At 41.9% G+C, this 21947-nt stretch overlaps 1 protein-coding gene across 2 annotated transcripts; it reads left to right on the top strand.

The window, feature by feature from the left end:
- Positions 1 to 192: 192 nt before the first annotated feature.
- exo1 (exonuclease 1) lies at positions 193 to 15971 on the top strand. Of its 2 annotated transcripts, XM_085476791.1 has the most exons (14): positions 194 to 601; positions 1530 to 1720; positions 1910 to 2029; positions 5355 to 5478; positions 6933 to 7070; positions 7231 to 7443; positions 7927 to 8114; positions 8236 to 8338; positions 8419 to 8632; positions 9261 to 9447; positions 11118 to 11583; positions 11743 to 11832; positions 14672 to 14868; positions 15772 to 15971. In XM_085476791.1, the coding sequence occupies exons 2-14, from the start codon at positions 1560 to 1562 to the stop codon at positions 15845 to 15847; spliced, it is 2277 nt and encodes a 758-aa protein (XP_085332917.1). In that variant the 5' UTR covers positions 194 to 601; positions 1530 to 1559; the 3' UTR covers positions 15848 to 15971. The 2 variants fall into 2 exon arrangements, with proteins under 2 accessions (XP_085332918.1, XP_085332917.1); XM_085476792.1 differs by lacking the exons at positions 14672 to 14868; positions 15772 to 15971 and having other exon boundaries at positions 193 to 601; positions 8419 to 8613; positions 11743 to 11828.
- Positions 15972 to 21947: the final 5976 nt, after the last annotated feature.

Here is a 21947-nt window from a genome sequence, read left to right as displayed (position 1 = left end):
CAGATATATTATTATTATTATTATTATTATTATCTTTATTTAACCAGGAGATTTCATTCTTAAGATAGCAAATGAATTTACACATACATTTTGGTTTAAGAAAGAAAGCAAAATTCACAGATGCATTTGAACATGTCTTCTTCGCTTTTGCCAATGACTGTTTTCTACAGTTGGACTTTTGGATCCAGCCTCTAGTGGCCCTTTGGAGGAACTGCAGTATTACAGGAGGTTAGCACTCTGTACCGGCGTACTTCGTTTCGCAAAGAGGCGGGTAAACAGTGTAACGGGACAGAAACATGGAGCCAATGGCATGTCGTCGAATCTCTGGTGGTGTTCCCACAGCCGCGACTAATGTGGAAGATTTGAGTTGCACCCACATCAACGAGATACGGGTCGTTACAGCAGCCCTATGGACACGACGTAGCGTCACGCCGGTGATGTTTTGAAGCACACTCCCTTTTCTATTACGTTCCCTGCCTCTTAGTGACTCTAGCCAATAGCAACATCTCCTACTGAAATACTTCTTTTGGCGCTAAAACCAAACTCCCTCTAGTTTTCTGTCGTCGAGGGCTCTGTTGGTGTCGCTAATTTCGAGAAAAAGGTAAGTTTAACTTTTAACCTTTAGTCGAATTACGTTAAACTGCTTTTGCGTGTTCTCGTCTGAGGAGAAATGTACACTGACATCAGTTGTAGAGCCAAGAAACTGACCGGCTACCTTTTAAACGACATACGATAACAAGGCGTTTCCAGTGTGATTTTCATCTGTTGAGCGCATTCAAAGCAGAAACGTCTGCGCTGACTTATCGTTGTTATTGTTACGGAGCGGGAATCGAGCAGCTCACGTGCAAATTATCAGACAAACATGAATAATTCACACGTGCTCATGAATGAACTGATAGGTAAATATAGGAATGTGTTAACGCCGCTGAACGCTGTTTACCACTGCATACGTTTATATTTACACGATACAAGTGTGACAACTTTATAGCTAAAGCTAGTTTAAAAAAATAAAACAACGTGTGGCATTTAGATCTAAATCCGGTTTACTGTGCATGTGGCTTTAACATTAGCAAAAGAAAAGTAAATCTGAAGCCTTCAAACAATTCTTAAGTGAAATAGAAGGTAGCAAAATATTAGTCACTGTAGGTTTGGAGGATATTTTTGGTTGCATTGATATATCTGCTGAGTATGGGTAGAATCCAGTGGGCCTGTTGACTGACACTGACAGATGGCTGATTTTGTTTTATTTTTTATTTTTTAATCTGTAGTGTCCCGTCAGTCTTACACTGTCAAAATGTCATGGAAAAATGGAGCGCTGTAAAGAAAGCAAACAGAATTATCAACAAGCAAATCCGTATCGGCCCAGGATTTTGGAATTGATGCATCAGAAGAAACCTCCATTTGTGACATAGTGCTGTTAAACCTGTATTTAGTCCACAAAGTCCATTTTAGTTGAAGGTGTCCACGCTAGATGCACCCTCTCTGAAGGTGTTCTTTATCCCTTACTGATGATGATTTCTCATGTTCAGAATCGGCGTGACACCGATCACTGGCTCAAAATGGGAATCTCTGGACTGCTGCAGTTCATCAAAGATGCAGCAGAGCCCGTCAATGTGAAAAAATACAAAGGCCAGACGGTAGCTGTGGACACCTACTGTTGGCTGCATAAAGGAGCTTTCTCGTGTGCTGAGAAACTTGCTAAAGGAGAACCGACTGACCAGTAAGCAGTTGTGTTATTTTCAATCAATTAAAACGACCCTGTTGTTGTAGGGTCTTTATCTGTTGTTATGATTTGGCACAATGCAAATAAAACCAAAGTGAACTAAAGGTGTTCTGAATGAGGCTGTTTTCTGATTAGGAATGGCCTAAAGTCTAGAACTGACAGTGGTGTTGAATTTGCCCCATCCAGGTATGTGTGGTACTGCATGAAATTTGTGGACATGCTCTTGACCTTCAGTGTTAAGCCCATACTGGTGTTTGATGGACGCAATCTGCCTTCAAAACAGGAGGTGGAAAAGGCTCGCAGAGAGTGAGTATTTACTTTTGTTTGCTTCTCGCTGTAAACATATACATTTGAACAAGTTTAACCTAAAGTGAGAACAATCACAGCTCTTGGGATCCTGATAGTTTCTGAGGAATTTGCGATGCATCCAGATAGAAAGAAACCAATACAGTACACTTCTGAGTGACTTATGTATGTATGTATGTATGTATATATATATGTATATATTGTACTATTCTTAGTTAGTGTATTGTCTGTCTTGTCTTAATGTTGGTTTAAAATGGAGCACTGTAACAAAAAATAATTTCCCCCAGGGATCAATAAAGTATTCTGATTCTGATTCATTACAAAGGCTGGGCTTTTAAAGAAGAAAGAACACATAGGAGCAGTCTTACTGAGAGCAACACAAAATGATGTTTTCATGTTTAAGACACTCGAAAGAGCGTCAGTTTTGTGACTGCATGAGATATTTTTGCGTCTGATCTTAAGTCATATGTAAGAGTTTCTCTTACGGAAGGATGTGTTCAAAATTTATCATGCAAACCTGATTTTTGGGTTGTAGTTAGGGCTGCCACAAACAATTATTTTGATAGTCGACTAGTCACCGATTATTTATGCGATTAGTCGACTAATCAGATCATCATCCACTGGACGTAAAACTACAGCTTATTGCACCAGCAGCATCTGCTCTCATATAACTATCATTAGCTTACAGCTTTAAGCTTTTAAGGTGCTAACTAAAAATAAAGACAAGATGACAGTTTATTCAATTTTAATGAAATTTGCAGATTGTTTCGGTGAAGTTTAATAAACTCCTTGCTATCTAAAATATAACAGGACAACGGAGTAAATTCTGGAGCATCTCACACTTCTGATAATCAGCTGTCTGCTTGATGTTTATTCAGCTGTGTAAAAACTATAACTTTAATCTCAGACAAACCGATTTACTCAGGAACAAATAAAATACTGAAAAAAGCCAAACAATAACATTTTTAATTTATCTAAGTGACTCATATATTTAACCTGAGTAGCGAAAGACGGCGGTGGGTTTGAAAACAATTTGCCGGGAGTCCGGTGTTCTCACCGCTCTAGTGACCTAGCCCCCGGCTAGCTATCGAGCTAGTGGGTAACAGACGTCTCCGAAAACGTCGGAGCGCTTTTGAAAATATGTGGTGTCCTGATAAACTGAGCAGATATTTGAGGTTTACACAGCTACATTCTCGGCTGAAAATATGTTAAACGTTTATTTTGTGACCCAGAAAGAATAATAAGAGTAATATTAAAACTAACTAGCTGCCGCCATTGTTGGAAACTGAGCTGGGCCGCGCTATGAATTCTGGGACACAGCTGCTTCTTCTTCTTCTTCTTCGGGGTTTAACGGCAGCTGGCATCCTTGTACATGCAGTGCTGCCATCTTCTGTTTCAGTCCGTTATTACACTCTTAAATCCTGCTACTTATTCCTGCGTCTTTCAGGATCTTACAAAGCTTCAAACGACGCGTCGACTATTAAATCAGTCGTCGACGATTTTGATAGTCGACAAATCGTGGCAGCCCTAGTTGTAGTGTGGTATTTATAGCAAATTGCACTAAAAAAGCATGCCTGATGCGTTTGTGATAATTGCTTCTAGGAATGATTATTTAGAAAGGAGTACTGCGTGACTGACAGTTTGAGTGAGTGGCTCAAAGCTGTGGGCACAACACCGTGGTTCTTTCCTAAAACTCGGCCTTTAGTCGTCATGTTGGCTAACTTTTTGCCACGGTTGCACTGGTGCGCCTGGTTTTTTTTTTTTTTTTTTTTTTTTTGTGGTTTATTTTTTCTTTGGGTTTATACAAAATTTTCAACTGCGTTGCTTAACACCGCAGTTTTACTTGTGCTGGAAGTGCTTCACTGAGTTGAAATGTAAACTTAAACATCTCAAGATATATGAAATAAAAATTAAATCTAAATTGGAAGGACCTCAAAGTGTCCCACAGTTTTCAAACATCTCAGTACCTGAGCAGCTCGATATCTATGGACTCTCCTCCATTGCAGTCACGTGCCCCTCAGATGGCCAACTCCTGTAATTTTGCCCCCTTTTTTCTTCTTCTTCTTTCTTTTTTCCCAGTGTGTCAGCAATGACACCATAAACATGGCGCACGCGACATCATTACTGTACGTGGGTTTACGTTCAAGCCATTTTTCTTGTGAAGAATTATTTCAGACTTGAAGTTGGTGAACAGAACATCTTCTTTGGAAACATCGTAGGTAATGTTAACCGTAATCATCATGTCGGCCTCCTGACGGCCTGTTTGCTGCTGAAAGGCCGTGGGGAGCGGGGACACTGGGCAGTGCATTTATCGCAGCATATGTGTTTTCTGGATACACTGTGCTTTTTCAGCGTTTCAATTGGAAACTTATTAGCACCAGTCACAAATGCAGTATTGTCAGCCATGGTCTCTCCACACTCACCACAGGAAATGCAGTGCATCATGTTGTCAGCTTTACTGTATCTTAGCCGGGGAAAGTGGACAAGCCGCTCTCTTCCAAATGTATACACTACCCCCTTTTACTCTCAGTGGGCGCAGTCCATCATATGTGGCTCATTATCTGATGCCGTCTCTGGACCAGTGTTGGACATAAGCTGAGAGGTCGATGGCTCCGTGTCATGAATTTCAGACGGATCAGGCCTTAATGAAAAGGTTATCGAGTGTTCTTTTCATCTTTTCTCCTTCCCCACAGCTACATCCGCCTCTGGGCCTAGGCTGCTCACCTCTCTCTATCCGCCTGCACTTTCAAACGTACTCCACCCTTGACTGTTTGTGATTGGTTTCGATCAGGGGTCCCCAATCCCAGTCCACGAGGGCCGGTGTCCCTGCAGGTTTTAGATGTGTCCTTGATCCATCACAGCTGATTTAAATGGCTAAATTACCTCCTCAACATGTCCTGAAGTTCTCCAGACGCCTGGTAATGAACTAATCATGTGATTCAGGTGTGTTGACCCAGGGTGAGATCTAAAACCTGCAGGGACACCGGCCCTCGTGGACTGGGATTGGGGACCCCTGGTTTAGATCATGATATGGGAATAATGTGTTTGTTGACCACACGGAGACTTTCAGAGTTTCTGTGAAGGTTCCCGAGCAATGAGCACACATCCCCATCACAAACAAATACTTTAACTTCATGAAGCAAAAGATGTCCAAAACCACATCCTTGACGAGGGAGCTGAGCTGTGCCTGTGACTGTCCTAATTTTTTCTTTCCTGCTAACAGTGACACCACAGCATCGTATCGTATGGTTTCAAATCATGACTGTCACTTCCTTCCACCTCACGTTGTATGCCCTCAGTTTGATTTCACTTCTGTACTTTTCAGACGCAGAGAAACCAACCTACAAAAAGGGAGACAGCTGCTACGTGAGGGCAAACTGTCCGAGGCCAGAGAGTGTTTTAACCGCTGTGTTAACATCACCCCGGCTATGGCTCATAACCTGATTAAGGTGGGGTTCTTCTTCTTATTCGATCGACCTATGAGCGCTCACACGCGACGTATGAAGTGCTTCTGGTAATCACTGTCACCTATCGTGTTAACTTGTTCTGTGACAGCGGGGGTGTTTGATGCATGCTTTTAATCTTAAACCCACATTCACACAAATGCATTTTCACTTGACGCCGTCTTTGTCTGGATTAGCATTTGAGCCCATGCTCTCTGCATTTTAAGCTTCTTTCCTCTTTCTTTCTTGTGCCTCTTATCTATTTCTGGTGTTTCTACTTACTAGGGCTGTGCGATATGACCAAGATTTTAAATCTTGATATAAGATATTTATCGTCCTGACAACAATATCATTATAACAAATATATATCGCAACAAATTCACATTTTCTGTGAAATTCTGTGAATCTCGGGGAACTTGGCTTGTGTGAAGTGTTTTCAGCTGGGCGTCGTGTAGCTCTTTTTGCTTCTCATCTGTAAACTCTCGCCGTCCTCCGTCACGTGATACTTGCGTAGGTGGTAGAAGAGGTTGTTGTGCTTGAGTCTGCGGTGGGGACCAGTTTGTGCCTTAATCTGCATAGTGCAGTTTTCTGGTCCGTGTCAGACTTCTCATAACCAAACCACGTCCATGAGGTAGCCCCTCGTTTAGGAATAAGGTCCTCGATGTGTTTTGACTGGTCCTTCTATTTGTTATCACTTCAGTTTATTTTGAAAAACCTCAACAGGATCTTCAGCTTTATTGTGAAAGGTTTATGTGGGGGGGAAAAAAACAAGCAGACGGCGAAGCCCCAGGCTGGGGTTACTGTCGTTGTTGCTAACGACAAAGCTAAAATCTTGTCTGTCCGCAGTGCGGTTATTTTAACTATAAGAGAACGACAGAACTTTAAGAAATGAATATAACCATGAAAACATGAAAACATTACCGTAAACACCATGAAACAAACGATAGATGTTTTCATGTCATCATCCGATATATCGTTATATCAAACAACCCTACTACTTATTTTTTACCTGATATAGTTACATTGTTACTTTGCGTTATTTTGATATCATATTTGCTCTATCCTGCTGTATCCTACAATTCTTATTGTATGTTGTTGTATGCCTTTATTCCTGTGTTTCTCTTGCTGCACTGAGCATGTGCATGACAAAAGAATTTCCCTCGGGATAAATAAAGTTCTTATCTTATGTACTGCACGTGCTTCTGTAAATGGGAAATGAATGGTTTGTTGCTTAATTAGCAATAAAATCTATACTTTCTGTGGAGAAAGTTAGGTATCACAAAGTGACCGAGTCATCCTCTCACAAAAAGTCTCCATCTTTGCTTGTTTATGCATAAACACTCCAAAAAAAACCTTAGTGGTCTAAAACTGTTTGCATGTGCAGAAAATACTAAAATGCGTTTACAAAAATTGTCATGTAAAGGTGAAGAAAGGCTTGTTTTGGTGTGTTCTTGGACCAGGCTGCAAGGGCGAGAGGCGTGGACTGTGTTGTGGCTCCGTATGAAGCTGATGCTCAGCTGGCTTACCTCAGTAAATCTGGTTTGGCCCAGGCGGTCATCACAGAGGACTCTGACTTGCTGGCATTTGGGTGCAAAAAGGTATCTAAACTCAGGAGGTGCATTTCCAGCTGCATGCATGCAACACCATATGTCAGTGAAGAATGAATTTATTTTAAACCTAGTGTAATCTCTAATTAGCAGGAGCAAACAGCACTGTGTTAAAGATGAATCTGTCTCTTTTTTTTCTTTTCATTCACAGGTTATTCTAAAGATGGACAAGCAGGGCAATGGCCTGGAGATAGACCAAAGCAACCTCGGCCGCTGCCGATCCTTGGGGAATGTTTTCACTGAGGAAAAGTTCCGCTACATGTGCATCCTCTCTGGCTGTGACTATCTTGCCTCTCTGCATGGCATCGGTCTGGGCAAAGCCTGCAAGCTGCTGCAGCTTGCCAAAGACCCTGATATACTGAGGGTAGGACAGGCCAAAACCACGAAGTCATCAATTTAGATATTTTATTGATCATGGTGTCTGCTTGGTCATTTGCAGTATATACAATAATCCTACTTATAAGAAAATCACGTGTTAAATGTCGGCTGTCTTTTCTTGTCCCTCACAGCTAAGTAGCTGTGGCACATGGCTGCCGGAGAGCAGAGCTTTCTTCCTGTTAGAAGGACGTCTTTGCTTCCTGCTAAGTGCTTGCCTCTTTAAGGAGGTTGTGTGATTGCCGGGGTTTCATTTTTCGTCTTTAGCTTATACTATAAAGTGCCTCGAGGCAATTGTTCTGACTCTTGCGAGTTAGAAATAAAATATATAAACAAAATTGAATTGAAAATGAAATGAACCCTGTCCACCCCACCCCTAAGATGCCGTAGTTGTTATTCTATACACGCTCTTAATTAGTGACAATGACAGTTATTTTGATCACGTCTGATCGACTGCTCATCTTCCTGTCAGGTAATCAGAAAGATGGGCCAGTACCTGAAGATGAGTCTCGTCGTTCCCGAGCAGTACATCGAGGGATTTGTCAGAGCCAATAACACCTTTCTCTATCAGCTGGTTTTTGATCCCGTCAGGAGGAAGGTCGTGCCCCTCAACCCATACCCAGAGCACATTGACCCAGCCACGCTGAGCTATGCTGGACTGTATCCTCGTGTCCTGTAGCACATCTGCTCTTATCTCCACTCGTGTTTGATTTAGCGAGGTGACTTGAGTAAGTTGCCTGCCTTGGCCTGTCCAGTATTTTGTCCTTGATGTTAAATTCAGTCATTTAGGGGATGATAAGGGCTTGCAAATGGCCTTGGGAAACCTTGACATCAACAGCATGGAGAGGATCGATGACTTCAGCCCAGACAAACCTATTCCACAGGTACTGGATCATGGTCAGTCAAAGGTGTTAAAATAAAGTGTTATTTTTAATATAGAACAACTTTCCAAACCTCATTTCAGCAATGCAAAAGCCGCAGTCACAGCTGGAACTACTCACCGGCCTCCACAGGGCCGAGTATATGGAGCAGAGGCTTTACGCCAGCCACCGCGGCACCTGCCCGGCCCCCAACCTCTCCAGACAGGCCTCCCTCCACCAGGGGGAAGAAGAGAGTCATCAACCTGGATGGCCTGAGGATACCCTGCAGAGAGCTGCAGGTGAAGAGGCCCGGAGAGGGTGAGATCGTCCTGCTGTGCTTATGTTGTGTAGTGGAATGTAACGAAGTACAAATCTGTTCTGTATCTACGTTTCATGCCTCTGTTTATTTACCGTGTTTCAGTATGTGAAGCATAGCTGAAACAATTAGCACGAAGATATTTTCATGTAGAAATACTAAACATTACACTATTGAGCTACATTAAACCGTGCAGCTTTGCTGATATCCATGTTAATGTTGTACATTTATTTTGCAGGTAATTGATTTGTTTGACAGTTTTGTTGACACGAAGCCTGAAGTTGGTTTAGTTTGGCAGATTTCAACATCCACTAGGAAACTAGTACACAGACCTAGATAAAATATTATCCGCCCTTTCTAGATAGAGGTAGAATTAACAATGGCTTTCAGAGAGGTGGGAAGCTAGATGTACGGCTTAACAAGAAAAATGCAAATCAGGAAAATTAGCAGCCGGTGCATGTTGAACTCAGAGTAGTTGTGACTTCTTGAAATTTAGATTCAGAGAAGGACAAAAACATACAAAAGAGGAAATTAAACAATGGGTCATCATTTAATGGTTGCAGCTTCACAAGATTTTATTTGTTTTTTTGTTTTTTTAAATTTTATTTTGTTATCTGTACTCTCTTGTAGACTCAAGTATATCGGACCAGGATGTGCTGCAGGAGTACTCTTCATCCAGCCCAAAGCGCTCCAGGTCAGACCAGCCAGCAGACAAGCCCACAGTCACAAGCCTGCCCCGGTCACGCAACATATTTGCCACTGTCCTGCAGAGGAGGAACCAGGAAGCTGAGGAGGATGGTCAGGTCACACGCAGCAGGTAACACTAGCCCGATTCTGACACTAACTGAAAGGACTCGATGCACAGACTGAACAATGTTTATTTGCAGTGTTGTCCAACATTTTTAGTAGAGGTGGGAATCACCATACATCCCACGATACGATATTATCACAATACTTAACGCACGATACGATATTATTGCAATTTTTAAAAATATTTTGCGATATTCAGATTCTGTACATAAAGGTAAACTTTATCAATATTCATTTTATCTAATATCAAAGTCTCACACTCAGTCTTTCTCTCATTTCAGTTTTATTGTTGACAAACTGAACGGTTTGTATTACAGTCTAGTCCAACTTAACTGAAACCATCTGGTACAATTACAGCTATTCTGAACTATGCAATATGAAAACTATGCAGCCCCTGCAGCAACTGAAGAATTTGAAAGTAAATTAAAACAAAATATAATTTTGCATTAAATAAAAGTTTTAAACTTAATTAAAATAAAACATGTCTTAAATTAAAATCAGTAAACTGTCATGTTTATTTCTGCCATAAAAAACAGTTAAACACATTTGGACAGCGTCAGGATTCTTGCTCAGAAAAAGGATCAACATGCTCTGAAGTCAGAGCACAAAACCTTTTTTGTAACAAAATATCGATTTCTGCTGTCCCTGCATCGATACATTATTAGCAAACAAAATATCACGATACTACACAGTATCGATTTTTCCCCCACCCCTAATTCTTAGTACACGTAGTTTTCCAGCTGCTTCCTGCTGCCCAGCACACACCACACAGCTCTTTGGTCAGGTCATGGAGGCATTAAGACACTGATGCTTGGTCCTGGCAGGGGCCTCCTGAAGTCCAGCTAGAAATGCTATATATACACACACACACGTGTGTATTGATTGCAATGTATATTCTGTTGTATTAAGAGTTGGTCTTGACTCTTTGACACAACACCAGGGCAGCACTGCTGATAACACTTGTGCCTCTGCAGATCTTCATCCTAACAGGTTATGAAGTCATAACCAAATGTGATAATGCTATGTCAGCAGTGTGTTTCTTTTCAGTTACAAAATAGGATATTATTAGACTTTTGCACAAGTGAGATGTAGGCTGTGAGTTTAATCACACAGGCCAGTAGAGGGACTCGGCTGACATGGATTTTAGTTGTAGATAAATGAAGGTAGAAGCACAACATTGGACCCTTATTGAACACAGGTGTGTGGAAAATAATTCCTGTCTTTGTCAGTGACAGAATCGGTAAGGTAGAGACTTGGTTCATATCAGGGTAGGCTGAAAGTTCTGTGAGATACTAAAATTCATCAGAACATGTTATTATTCAAGACAGCAAAAAGGAAGTAGGATAATAATATGATGCTGCAGCTCTTGCTTCTGATTAATACCTCAAATTAGTGGAAAGAAAATCTATTCTGAAGCTCAGAAATAAACTATGAACTGAATAAAATATGTGCTTGACACATTCAGTGTGATGAAGGTGATACTTAATAATGTTTGAGTCATTTTGGTCCTTTTGAAATTTGAGACAAATGAAATTGGCACCCTGTCCTAAAGCTTTTAAATATTGCTTTAAACCAAGCACTGTAACTCAACCAAAAAATGCTCCAATAATATTTGTTCACCATCCCCCTCACTTTTAATGTGCAGTTATTTAAACCTGACCGTCTTCCCACGTGTAGATTCTTCAGCAGTTCCACAGCCACTCAGAAGTCCTCACCCAGCATTCAGAACTGTGACGCTGAGAGTTCAGATGGCCCGGCTCTGGAAACCACCAAGCCATCTCCATCACCCAGTACCACCAGTTCAGCCAGTCGTGGCCTCAGCCTATTTCGCTGGTCAGACGGCCCGTCAACTGAACAATCTAGCACGCCATTGTCCACCTCAAGCTTGTCTGCGCTGCAGCAGTTCCAGTATAAAAAGGAAAGCTGTTCATCTCCACCAAAGGTCACCAGACCCTCTGGAGATTCGGTTCTACCAGAGCCCTTCTCCCAGGACAGAAAATCAGAGAAGGATGAGCTCTCAGACTCCCCTCCCTCCCAGGACAGCGCTTATTTCTCCCAGTCACAGCCCTACCTCACTTCCTACCATAAAGAGGAAGCCCCCACCTACAGCTTCTCCTCCTCCTACCAGGAGGATGCTGCTTCGGTAAGTTGGTGTAAATCTCCCCGTTTTACAAATGCTGTTTGTCCCTTGTGGTTGGGTCAGCGTCATCACAGTTTCATTTCTGTTGAGTAGTTGCATAGAAAGGTTTTTTCTGGTTTCACAACTTTGTTTTTCTGTGTCTGACTTTGTCTGCTTCCTTAGGAAAGTAATTCAAGCAAAGATTCAGAGATAGAGCACAGTCCCACACACTCAGCAGAAGCAGAGGTGAAACCTGGCATGCCGAGAACTAAAGTGAGTTTGAACCAGAATCCAGCGTTGTGCAGGCTTTGTGTTTAATCACAGCTGAATGCACTCTTAGTTTGTTCAACACCGTCCAACACAGGGTTTTTCTTATGTGTCGATTGGCACGTTTGTTATAAACTGGGCGATAAAATGTTTAAATTGTTGTTTGTTGGTGACAACAAAGTGTTGATTGAAGTCGGTGAATGTTTTCACAGATGGCACAAAAGGCCAATAACAATGAGAGTCAGCCATACACACCAGTACATTAGGAGTGTGTGAGATACAAGAGAAGATGAAACAAATGTCTTACGAAATAAGACAGCCCAAAGCTAACTGCTGAGAAGACTGTTAAACACACACGTCTGAAGGATTTGTGGAGAGGTTTTGGCTATTTAAAGTCAAACACAGAGTACTACACTAAACTGCCTCATGTTTCCACAAAGGAAGTTACCACCACAAATCTGTATAATCTGAAACTGTGCCATTCTTGCACAGTTGACGGTTCATCTGCACAATGCAATGTGCGTGCTTTGCATTGTCCCATACAGCTTGTCCCGTAGCAATAAGACACAGTTATACCAAAGATGCAACAGCCCAAAGGTCACAGACAAATCCATTTTTTCTGACAATCTTGTGAATGCAACAACTCGACAAGAACCTAATGTCGGACTTTCATACCAAAGGTGCATCTGCGAAAAATCTCGATCGAGTTTGAATCCCACTGACCGTGACCTCAGGTCAAAATCAGAGGTTTTCTGAAAACGTGACTGCATTGAGACCGGGGTGACGTAGGATTTTGAAATTCGTACCATACTTACATCTACTAGGAGGGTGAGGGGCAGCACGGTTTCATTTTTTGTTCATCTGTTTGTGGGATTCCCCGAGAATTCAAATGAATCCATGCAACTAGAGCAGGGCAATATGACCAAAAATATTTATCACCATATACATTTGAAAATTTGCGATAACGATATAACTGAGGATATAATTGGCACGAGACAAAATAGTTTACAACTCCACAACTTTATTAGTGCAAAAAACATCAATGTATTTCCACTGAAACAAGCAGCTGTTTTATCTGCATTAAAGTTATATGAACATTTAACAGTGCAAATTCCTCGCTGACAGTTTAACCAAAAGGCGTTTCCAGTGGAAACTGGCCGACACATCCTCAGCATAACCATGTATAATATCCACAAAACTTAAAAAGAGCTTATACACACACAGTACGGTAATATTATGTTGAAGCGCAGTGCGTATCACTCCGCGAGGCTCCGCCTACGATGCCATAATGCTCCGACAATCCATCAAGCGGTGCGGCTTCGTAGCTCAGCAAAGTCGTGCTAAAACATTTGACAGATTTTCGAGCGCTGTGCACATAAAATCGTCTCGAGGTCAGTAAACACAACCAGAGTTCATACATAAGGCACACGGGATTATAAGGGGCTCTGTCGACTGTCAGAAACATCAAAGGATTGATTTTAAGTGCGCCGTATTTTCCAAACAACACGGTAATAACGACGGCCCGCTAGCATGCACTACCAAAAATAGTGCTTTGTTGTGTATCTGACGGAGGAAAGCCAAACCAGTTCCACATCAGTGAAGCTGCAGCATTTTACAAACCAGTTCAGGTTCATGGTTTCACTCAACGATCCGCTTTCGCTCTTCTCATTCTGCGCCATGCTTTTTCTGCCATGTGCGTATGAAAACAAAGGCGGTATTACCATAAAAGGTGTGATATGGCCCAGCCCTACATGCAACAACAAAAAAGTGATAAGGTATCGATTTTTCTTCTAGGTTTTATTTTGTATTAATACCTACATTATTTATTTGGACCGAGGAATTGGTCTTCCATTTGGTTTGCATTCTTCTGTAACACCTGGAGCTTTTGACTGGTCAGTTACAGAAGGGGAAATAAGTTGCATATCATTGAGTGACATAAGCGCTTGATTACAACCCAGCAGGAAGTCTGGCTCACACACATTGCATGATCTCAGCTTGTGGCATGTATATACAGCACAACTGTCCACAGAAACAATCTCACCATTAGTGGCCCTCAGTGTGGAAGGTCTTTCCTCACAGGCTGAAGATGATCATGAGAACGGTGATGGGCCAATCAAAACCTAGACTACAATGTTGTTAAGGAGCTTGTTAACCTGAAGGGAGCTGGGACCACAACACAGTTGTTGGCACACAGTGAATATCTAAACGATTCAGAGAAGGCTTGAAGGAAACTGCTGCAGTCAGATGAAACCATAATAGAGATTGACAGACCACGTGACTTTCAACAGTGGTTGATACAGTGGTGTACAGTAAATGTTTCTGGACTGCCTGCCGGTCTGACAGCTGCATCCATGCCCACACGCACAGTTTATAGATTTTATTCTACTCTTTACTATTTCTAAATCGTATTGATCCAAGACATTACCACGGTCTTTGCTCTTACATAATGAAAGAATGACTGTAAAAATGCTCAAAACTCTAACTGGGATTTCAGTGTGCATGAAAACCTGAACTGTGCAGAATAATCCTCTCCGCTCTGAGCTCGACATTGACTGATTCATTATGTCAGTCACCAGGTGTTGTCACCTGAAATGGCTCTGAACTATGTTGCAGTCCAATGACTGGTTTGCTCCAACGCTATTCTTGTTGTCATCAGTCTTTCATATTGTCTGTGAAAACATGGACAGCATGAATCTCACAGATGGGGAAACAAAGGCAGTGTTGCCATGACATGTGTAACTGCAGTTTCCTTACATATTAGGACGCCATGTTTTAAACCAAAAAGAAGCCCCTACCTCTTCACCTTTGTTTTCTGTCTCTTCATGCACATGGTCTCTCTTTCCAGGTTTCAGGTCTGCCAAAACCAAAGACCAGCAGCCAGAGTCAAACGGCAAGAGTGCAAACACTGGGTCCAGCGAGGGTCAGCGGACTGAGGAAAAGGTCTTTGAATCTGGGCAAGAAATTCCCCTCAGTGAATAATGAAAACAACCCTGGTGTCCAGGCCACCATCAGCAGCCTCTGGAGGAACTTCAGCTTTAAAAAGTAATTAGGAGAAATACTTCAGTGTCGAAGTCACAACAATCATAGTCCATCACCACGGCCATCAATGGTTCTGAGTTTAAGCATGTAAAACACAAGCTGGTAGTACTGACCTTCCAGAAAATCCACGTTAGCTTTAAAGATTCAATATATACAATTGTTATTTTATCTTTTGTACTGAGCGGTGCTTATTAACTCAAAGCCTGAAATCAGCACAGGAGCCATGATGTGAGATACACTTTAATTAGACCCACACGTGGGACAGCAGAAAGTGGACAGTGACAAGTTACAGCAGCAAAAATGAGGAAACGCAATGGAATAAGAGCAACATGCCATAAATAGAATAAAACAAATAAATCAAATAAAAAAATGTAAGTCAGGTAAAAGTGTGAACTGGAGTTGAACCACTGCTGCAGTGAGCCAGAAACAGCCAACAAGTGTGGTTAGTGTTACAAATGAAATCCAAACAGACGCTTTTTGTCTTTGTAGACCTTTTCTGGCCTTACTGACTACTCAAAGAAAACTGTAGGCTCCTTTTAACCAAACACTGCTTTCAGTACACTTCGAGCATGTTATCTACCTCCATTGTTACCAGGTTTATCTTGTTCTGTCAAATCAAAAGTTAATTAACGAACAGTTTGTCAGAAATGATTCAGTCGCTTCAAAGCCATCCAAGGTTTTTAAGGTGTCGAGCAGCACCAGTAACTATTCCAGCTTTTCCTCCTGTTGTTACTCAGAGAATATTTCTGAGGTCACATTGTTCACATTGTTAAAAGATGCTGTCAAAAGGAAACTGGGAGCATTTGTAGCTCATAGCTTCTCAGCAACATAGACATGGTATGCCTGTGATGAGTACAGTATTATTTAATTGAAGAGCTGTAAACTCTTCTACTCTTGTGTTTTCAGAGAAGCCCAGAAGATGACTGGCTGTCAGAAAAAAGAGCCCATGTCTCCAGTTAAAGACAATGTGCTGGCCAGCTGAACGTCAGCACACGACTGCATGTTTCACTCGGTGCTGAATGCTCGGCGGAGCGAGGCTTTTAAACATACCGTGTATGTACCTGTATTTACTGTAGAGTTTTAAATAAAGAAAGCGTCTCCCTCTGTGTAGTCTGGAGTTTTCTGACATGCCTCCCCTTCTTTACTCTTACCTGCCTTCAGCACTACAAGCACGTCACATATTAAGGTGACATGCTTTTAAAAATTGTGGCAAGCGTAGTTTTGTATGTGCTGAAATGCACAACACGCAAGCTGAGGAATGTGGCATTAAAACTGCTGGCTGCTCAGGTACACTCACACTGCACAGGTTAGCAGTGTAACATTAGCTGTGAATGGTCAAACTTTGTCTTAAGTGTGTCTTTTTGTATAGAGGAACCCTTGAACCATGTCTCTAGCTCAGGGGTGTCCAACTCCAGGCTTCGAGGGCCGCTGTCCTGCAGGTTTTAGACGTGTCCAGCTGATTTAAACGGCTAAATGACCTCCTCAACGTGTCCTGAAGTTCTGCAGAGGCCTGCTAATGAACTATTCAGGTGTGCTGACCCAGGGTGAGATCTAAAACCTGCAGGGCACGGCCCTCGAGGCCTGGAGTTGTACGCCCCTGCCTAAGCCCATTGTTGGTGATTTTGCTGGTGGTTTTCATTTGTCTGTATGTGAGAGCAGTTTATGTATGATTTACTTTTTTTTTCCTTCCAGTACAATAAAAACATATATGCCACTTTGCATCAACTCTCGGGACTGAAAAATTAACTTGGCACTCCACTCAAAATGACTTCATTGTGTTTGTCCATCTTTTCACATTTGAGTTTAAATCCGTATATATGTAAGATGTAATCATGTCATCGTATCACACAGCACTTTGAAATGTTTAGTTTTATTGTAGAGATCCTTGGATTATGCTGTTGACAGCGTTTTGGCGTGTTCTTCCATTAACATAGACTGCACAGCGTGTAGCACTGACTCTTGCGGGTGCATACTGCATGATGTCTTTACTGCAGTAAAGCAACACTCCAGTACATGTGGCTTTTAAAACAGCCAGAAATGCATTTAGGTGATTTTTAATGTGCCTACTGAGGTTTTCTCTTCATTACAAATGTTATTAGTAACTAGGATTTTTTTTTTTTTATTATATGCAAACCCTTTAAATGGCCCCTATTTGAAGAGACATAATCATCTAAGGTGGAAAACAGTACCATTTGTTTAAAAACAAAAGTGGTGCGCTGACACTTGGAATGCTTTTAATGACGAGGACAAAGCTGCAGAGCAGGTTGACATTCTTCCTCATGAACTTTATCTCTAATCACAGCAATGATTACCACACACTACATGTTTGTCAAAGAAGATTCGATGGGCACATAGTGAATTTTATTACATTAGTCATTCCAACGGTGTTGCTGCAGGGCAGAATGCCTGAGCAGATCCAGATACCACACATGCTTCGGTGGCTTCTTAACCAGCCTGACTCATTATTGCAGAAGGCCCATTGTCCTCATTGCAGAGATTAAAGTTACAGCTTAATTCTGTTTCCTTTATTGTTTGCTTTGCACCTGCAGTTGATTGCTACAACTATAAAAGGTGAACATTTTTTCTTGGTATATTAGTTCAAGACATTATTGCACAGGTGTCCAACTCCAGGCCTCGAGGGCCGGTGTCCTGCAGGTTTTAGATGTGTCCTTGATCCAACACAGCTGATTTGAATGGCTAAATGACCTCCTCAACATGTCTTGAAGTTCTCCAGAGTCCTGCTAATGAACTAATCATTTGAATCGGGTATCACTGATATCTAAAACTTGCAGGACACCGGCCCTCGAGGCCTGGAGTTGGACACCCCTGATGTATGCCAACCAGAAAACTGAGCTTTTGCTGTTGAAACAGGTTTATGTTCATTCAGTTACAAAAATTGAATTATCTGTTACAGAAAATCAAGTTAAACTATAGTTAAAAGGACTTCTTCTCTTCCAACCAAAAGAACACTGCTCTGTGAGACTTGAGTCTGACATGCCTGTGATAGCCCCAAGGCTGCAGTGCAGGGATGGGCAACTCCAGGCCTCAAGGGCCGGTGACCTGCAGGTTTTGGATCTCACCTAGAGCTGGGTGAAATGGCCTAAAATCCATATCGTGGTATAATTTGAAGCATGTGCGATAGCGATATATAGCGCAATATATTCTTTTCTTCTGTATAACATATTTTCCGCACTATAAGGCGCATTTAAAATCCTTTAATTTTCTCAAAAATCGACAGTGTGCCTTATGTATGAATTCTGGTTGTGCTTACTGACCTCGAACCGATTTTATGTGGTACACGGCGCTCAGAAATCTGTCCAAAAATGTTTTAGTACCACTTTGGTGAGCTATGAAGCCGCACCGCTTCATGGACTGTCGGAGCATTACGGCTACTGTAGTCAGGAGCCTCGCGGAGGAATCTGGGTCCTAAACTCTGTCACTTCAGGTCCCAAAGTCAAACGAACACTGAGAGTTAAAAACTGTCTAAATTCTTTCATCTTTAATAAAACGATCAGCGTTGCTGCTTTACCAGGTGTAACAATTAAGTTTAACATCCATGCATCCATGAAAACAGAATTTATTTTAAAAAAAATTTTCCGCCTGTCCCTTTTGGTTCTTTTGCCATCAGAATTATTGTCACAGTGTGCTTTGAGGTAGGAGCCAAAAAGGGTGTAGTTTGTGGGTGTGATCACCCGTGTGTACACCTGTGAGCATGGACGCGCTTGTTTTTAAAAGGTTCCTCCATGTAATGATCTGCTAGAGGGTGTGGGGGGGCCACAGCCCCGTCCTCCAGGGCATGAAGCAGGTTTGGAGGAGATCAAAACTCCAGACATCCAGAGGCCCCCAGAACACAAGAGACCAAGGAAGACCAACAGAGGGGCAGCTGCGCCACTGTTCCAGAAAGAGCTGAGGAGAGTCCCAGATGAGGGCTCACTCAGCAGCCGCGGAGAAGAAGCCAGGGGGGGTTGCAGTGCCAGCTGTGCCAGAGTGACCGAGCCAAGGAGTGAGCCGGTGGGTACCTTCCCTGGACACAAAGACCCACCAACGCACCGATGTCTGAGGGCGTCTGCCACCGGCAGGGGAAGTGGTGGTAGGGGGAGATAGGCCCTCCAAACCTTGTCCCCAGAGAGGTGGCGTCTGACACCCAACCTGACATATAGACACAGACATACAGGCACACACAGACACAAACATCCATTCCCACCCTCATGCTCTCATATGCAAATACGTGGAGACAGACATAAAGAGACGCTGTACACACAATCCCACTCCCCAAGCGTACTCTACAAACCGGGTCTAGGTACCCTTGCCCCTGGAGGGGGAAACTGCACCCACACCCATGTGGTGTTACCCTTTTCCCTGCGGTGGGGAGAGGCAGACCGCCCCGACTCCGCAGGAGAGTCCCAGATATAAACCTAGTGGGAGTCCTTTTGTCCCTCTGTGGGTGGTCACTCCCACTAGGTTTATATCTGGGACTCTCCACCATTTGACCTTAGAACTGAAGAAGCTTCTCGGATGAGAGGTGAAACGTCTTCAAGCAACTTAAAGAAGTCCAGACGCTTTTCTTTGCAAGCTCCTTTGACTACGATGACCTGGATGACTGAGAACCTTCACAGACATATGGGCGATATTCTTTTCTGAAGTGACATTATCTAAGCTGCCCAACAAACACACTAAGGGGGAAGTTGGAATGTTACATTTCAGAGACTTTGATAAGTCTTCACATATCTCGCGCCAAAACTTCTGAACTGGTGGACAGAACCAAAGAGCGTGGATATAATTTCTTTTTTACTATGGATTTAATTTGTTGATATTCTAAAAATCTTTTCTTGTTGATCCCATATTGTGTAACTAGTCTGTCAAATGGAATAAATTCTGTTCCTTCTAGTATATGTTCTAAATATTTGATTCCTTTACCACTCCAATCTGAAAAGTTTATCATATTATTGTTTTGTAATATGTCAGGGTTGTTCCAGATAGGTGTACGTTTGCATGGGATTAATGAAGACGCCGTCAATTTTAGAAACTCCCACCATGCTGTCAGAGAAGAGCTGATGTTGATGCTTTTAAAGCATTCATGTTGTTGGATGTTTGAGCTGATAAATGGTAGGTCTGAGATCTCTAGATTATTGCAGAGTGCTTGTTCTACATCTAGCCAAGGTTCATCTAAGAGGGTATATTTTAGCCATCCTGAGATAAACTGAAGCCTGTTGGCTAAGAAGTAGTGCTGAAAGTTAGGCAGATCTAGTCCTCCTTTATCCTTGGTCTTTTGTAGTGTTTTTAAGCTTATACGTGGGGGTTTATCTTTCCAAAGGAATTTGGACATACATGAATCTAGAGATCTGAACCAATCTTGTGGCGGTTTAGTTGGGATCATTGAGAATAAATAATTTATTTTTGGTAAGACCATCATTTTTATAGCGGCAACCCTTCCCATGAGTGATATGGGTAGACATTTCCATCTAGCCAGATCACCTTCTACCTTCTTTAAAAGTGGGATATGGTTTAATTTAGTTAGATCTGCAAGCTTGGGAGAAACATTAATACCTAAATATTTTATATTTCCACATTGCAGTGGGGAAGGAGAAGAATTATGGAGGGAGCAATTAATCGGAAGAACTGTTGATTTCGACCAGTTAATTGAGTAATCTGAGACACTTGAGAAAGAGTTTATCAATTTAATCACCCCAGAGATATTGGTTTGTGAATTTTGGAGAAAGAGTAACACATCATCCGCATAAAGGCTGATTTTATGTTCCACGTTCTTGCATTTTATGCCCTTAATTACTGAATTCTGTCTAATTGCTGCTGCTAGTGGTTCAATAAAAATTGCAAACAGTGAAGGGGAGAGTGGGCATCCCTGCCTGGTGCCCCTCAAGAGACAGAAGCTGGAGGATGTCTGGTCATTTGTTCTGACACAAGCTGTTGGGGAATTATATAATATTTTTAACCAGTTTATGAAAGAGGATCCAAAACCAAATTTGTGTAAAGTTGCAAATAGAAATTTCCAGTTAACTCTGTCAAATGCTTTTTCTGCGTCTAAAGAGAATATTGTAGTTTCTAGGTTTTTACTGTATGAGTAGTCTATCAAATTAAGTAATCTACGTGTATTTGTTGATGAGTGCCTACCTTTTATGAAACCAGTTTGGTCAGGATGAATTAAGAGGGGGGTTATTTTCTCCAGTCTCTTTGAGAGAGCTTTGCAGATTATTTTAAGGTCTACGTTTATAAGGGATATTGGACGATAGCTTGAGGGATATACAGGGTCTTTGCCTGGTTTTAGCAGGAGATTAATGTTTGCAGAGTTCATATTTGATGGAAGTCTGCCCTTTTCTTTGATTTCCAACAACGTTCTGTAGAAAACTGGTGCTAGAATCGACCAGAATTCTTTGTAGAATTCTGCAGGAAAGCCGTCTGGACCTGGAGCCTTATTATTGGGCATACTTATCAGGGCTTCCTGGAGTTCACCTGGTGTCAGTGGTGAATCCAGTGCCACTGTTTGAGTGTCTAATAATTTTGGAAGAGTTATGTTGTCCAAAAACTGATCAATTTCCTTTTTAGATGGGTTTATTTGTGGTGAATACAACGTTTTATAGAAATCCCTGAAAATGTTGTTTATTTGTTTTCTTCTTTCTTGTTATGGGATGGTAAATGGACTGATTCTTATATAGCACTTTTCTACTCTCACGGAGTACTCAAAGCGCTCTATACAACATGCCTCATTCACCCAATCAGCTTGTTATGGGATGAGAAAGAAACTATTTTACCTCTCATCACAGCTTTCCCTGCTTCCCATAGAACAGATGCTGATGTTCTGGGAGTGTCATTATAGTCAAAATATAGAGTCCATTCTTTTTTAAAATATTTAATAAAGTCTTCATCTTTAAGCAGTGAACAACTGAGATAATCCATCCACAATAAGAGGTTAGTCATTCATATACTGCAACAACATGGGAATAGAGCAGCTGTGAGAGGATTCAACATTAATGAATCAATGATACGGAAGTGGAGGAAGCGTAGTTTTTGGCTTTCTCCATATTTCACCGTACACCGTTTATACCACCCACCCCTAATCTCACCCT

Source organism: Copadichromis virginalis, linkage group LG13, assembly GCF_057382275.1.
Source record: "Copadichromis virginalis isolate Kocher_CV1m ecotype Utaka linkage group LG13, C_Virginalis_male_GT1.1, whole genome shotgun sequence".
In the NCBI taxonomy this organism is placed as follows: domain Eukaryota; kingdom Metazoa; phylum Chordata; class Actinopteri; order Cichliformes; family Cichlidae; genus Copadichromis; species Copadichromis virginalis.
The sequence above is the reverse complement of the archived record's forward strand: the minus strand, read 5'-3'. Positions and strand labels throughout refer to the sequence as shown.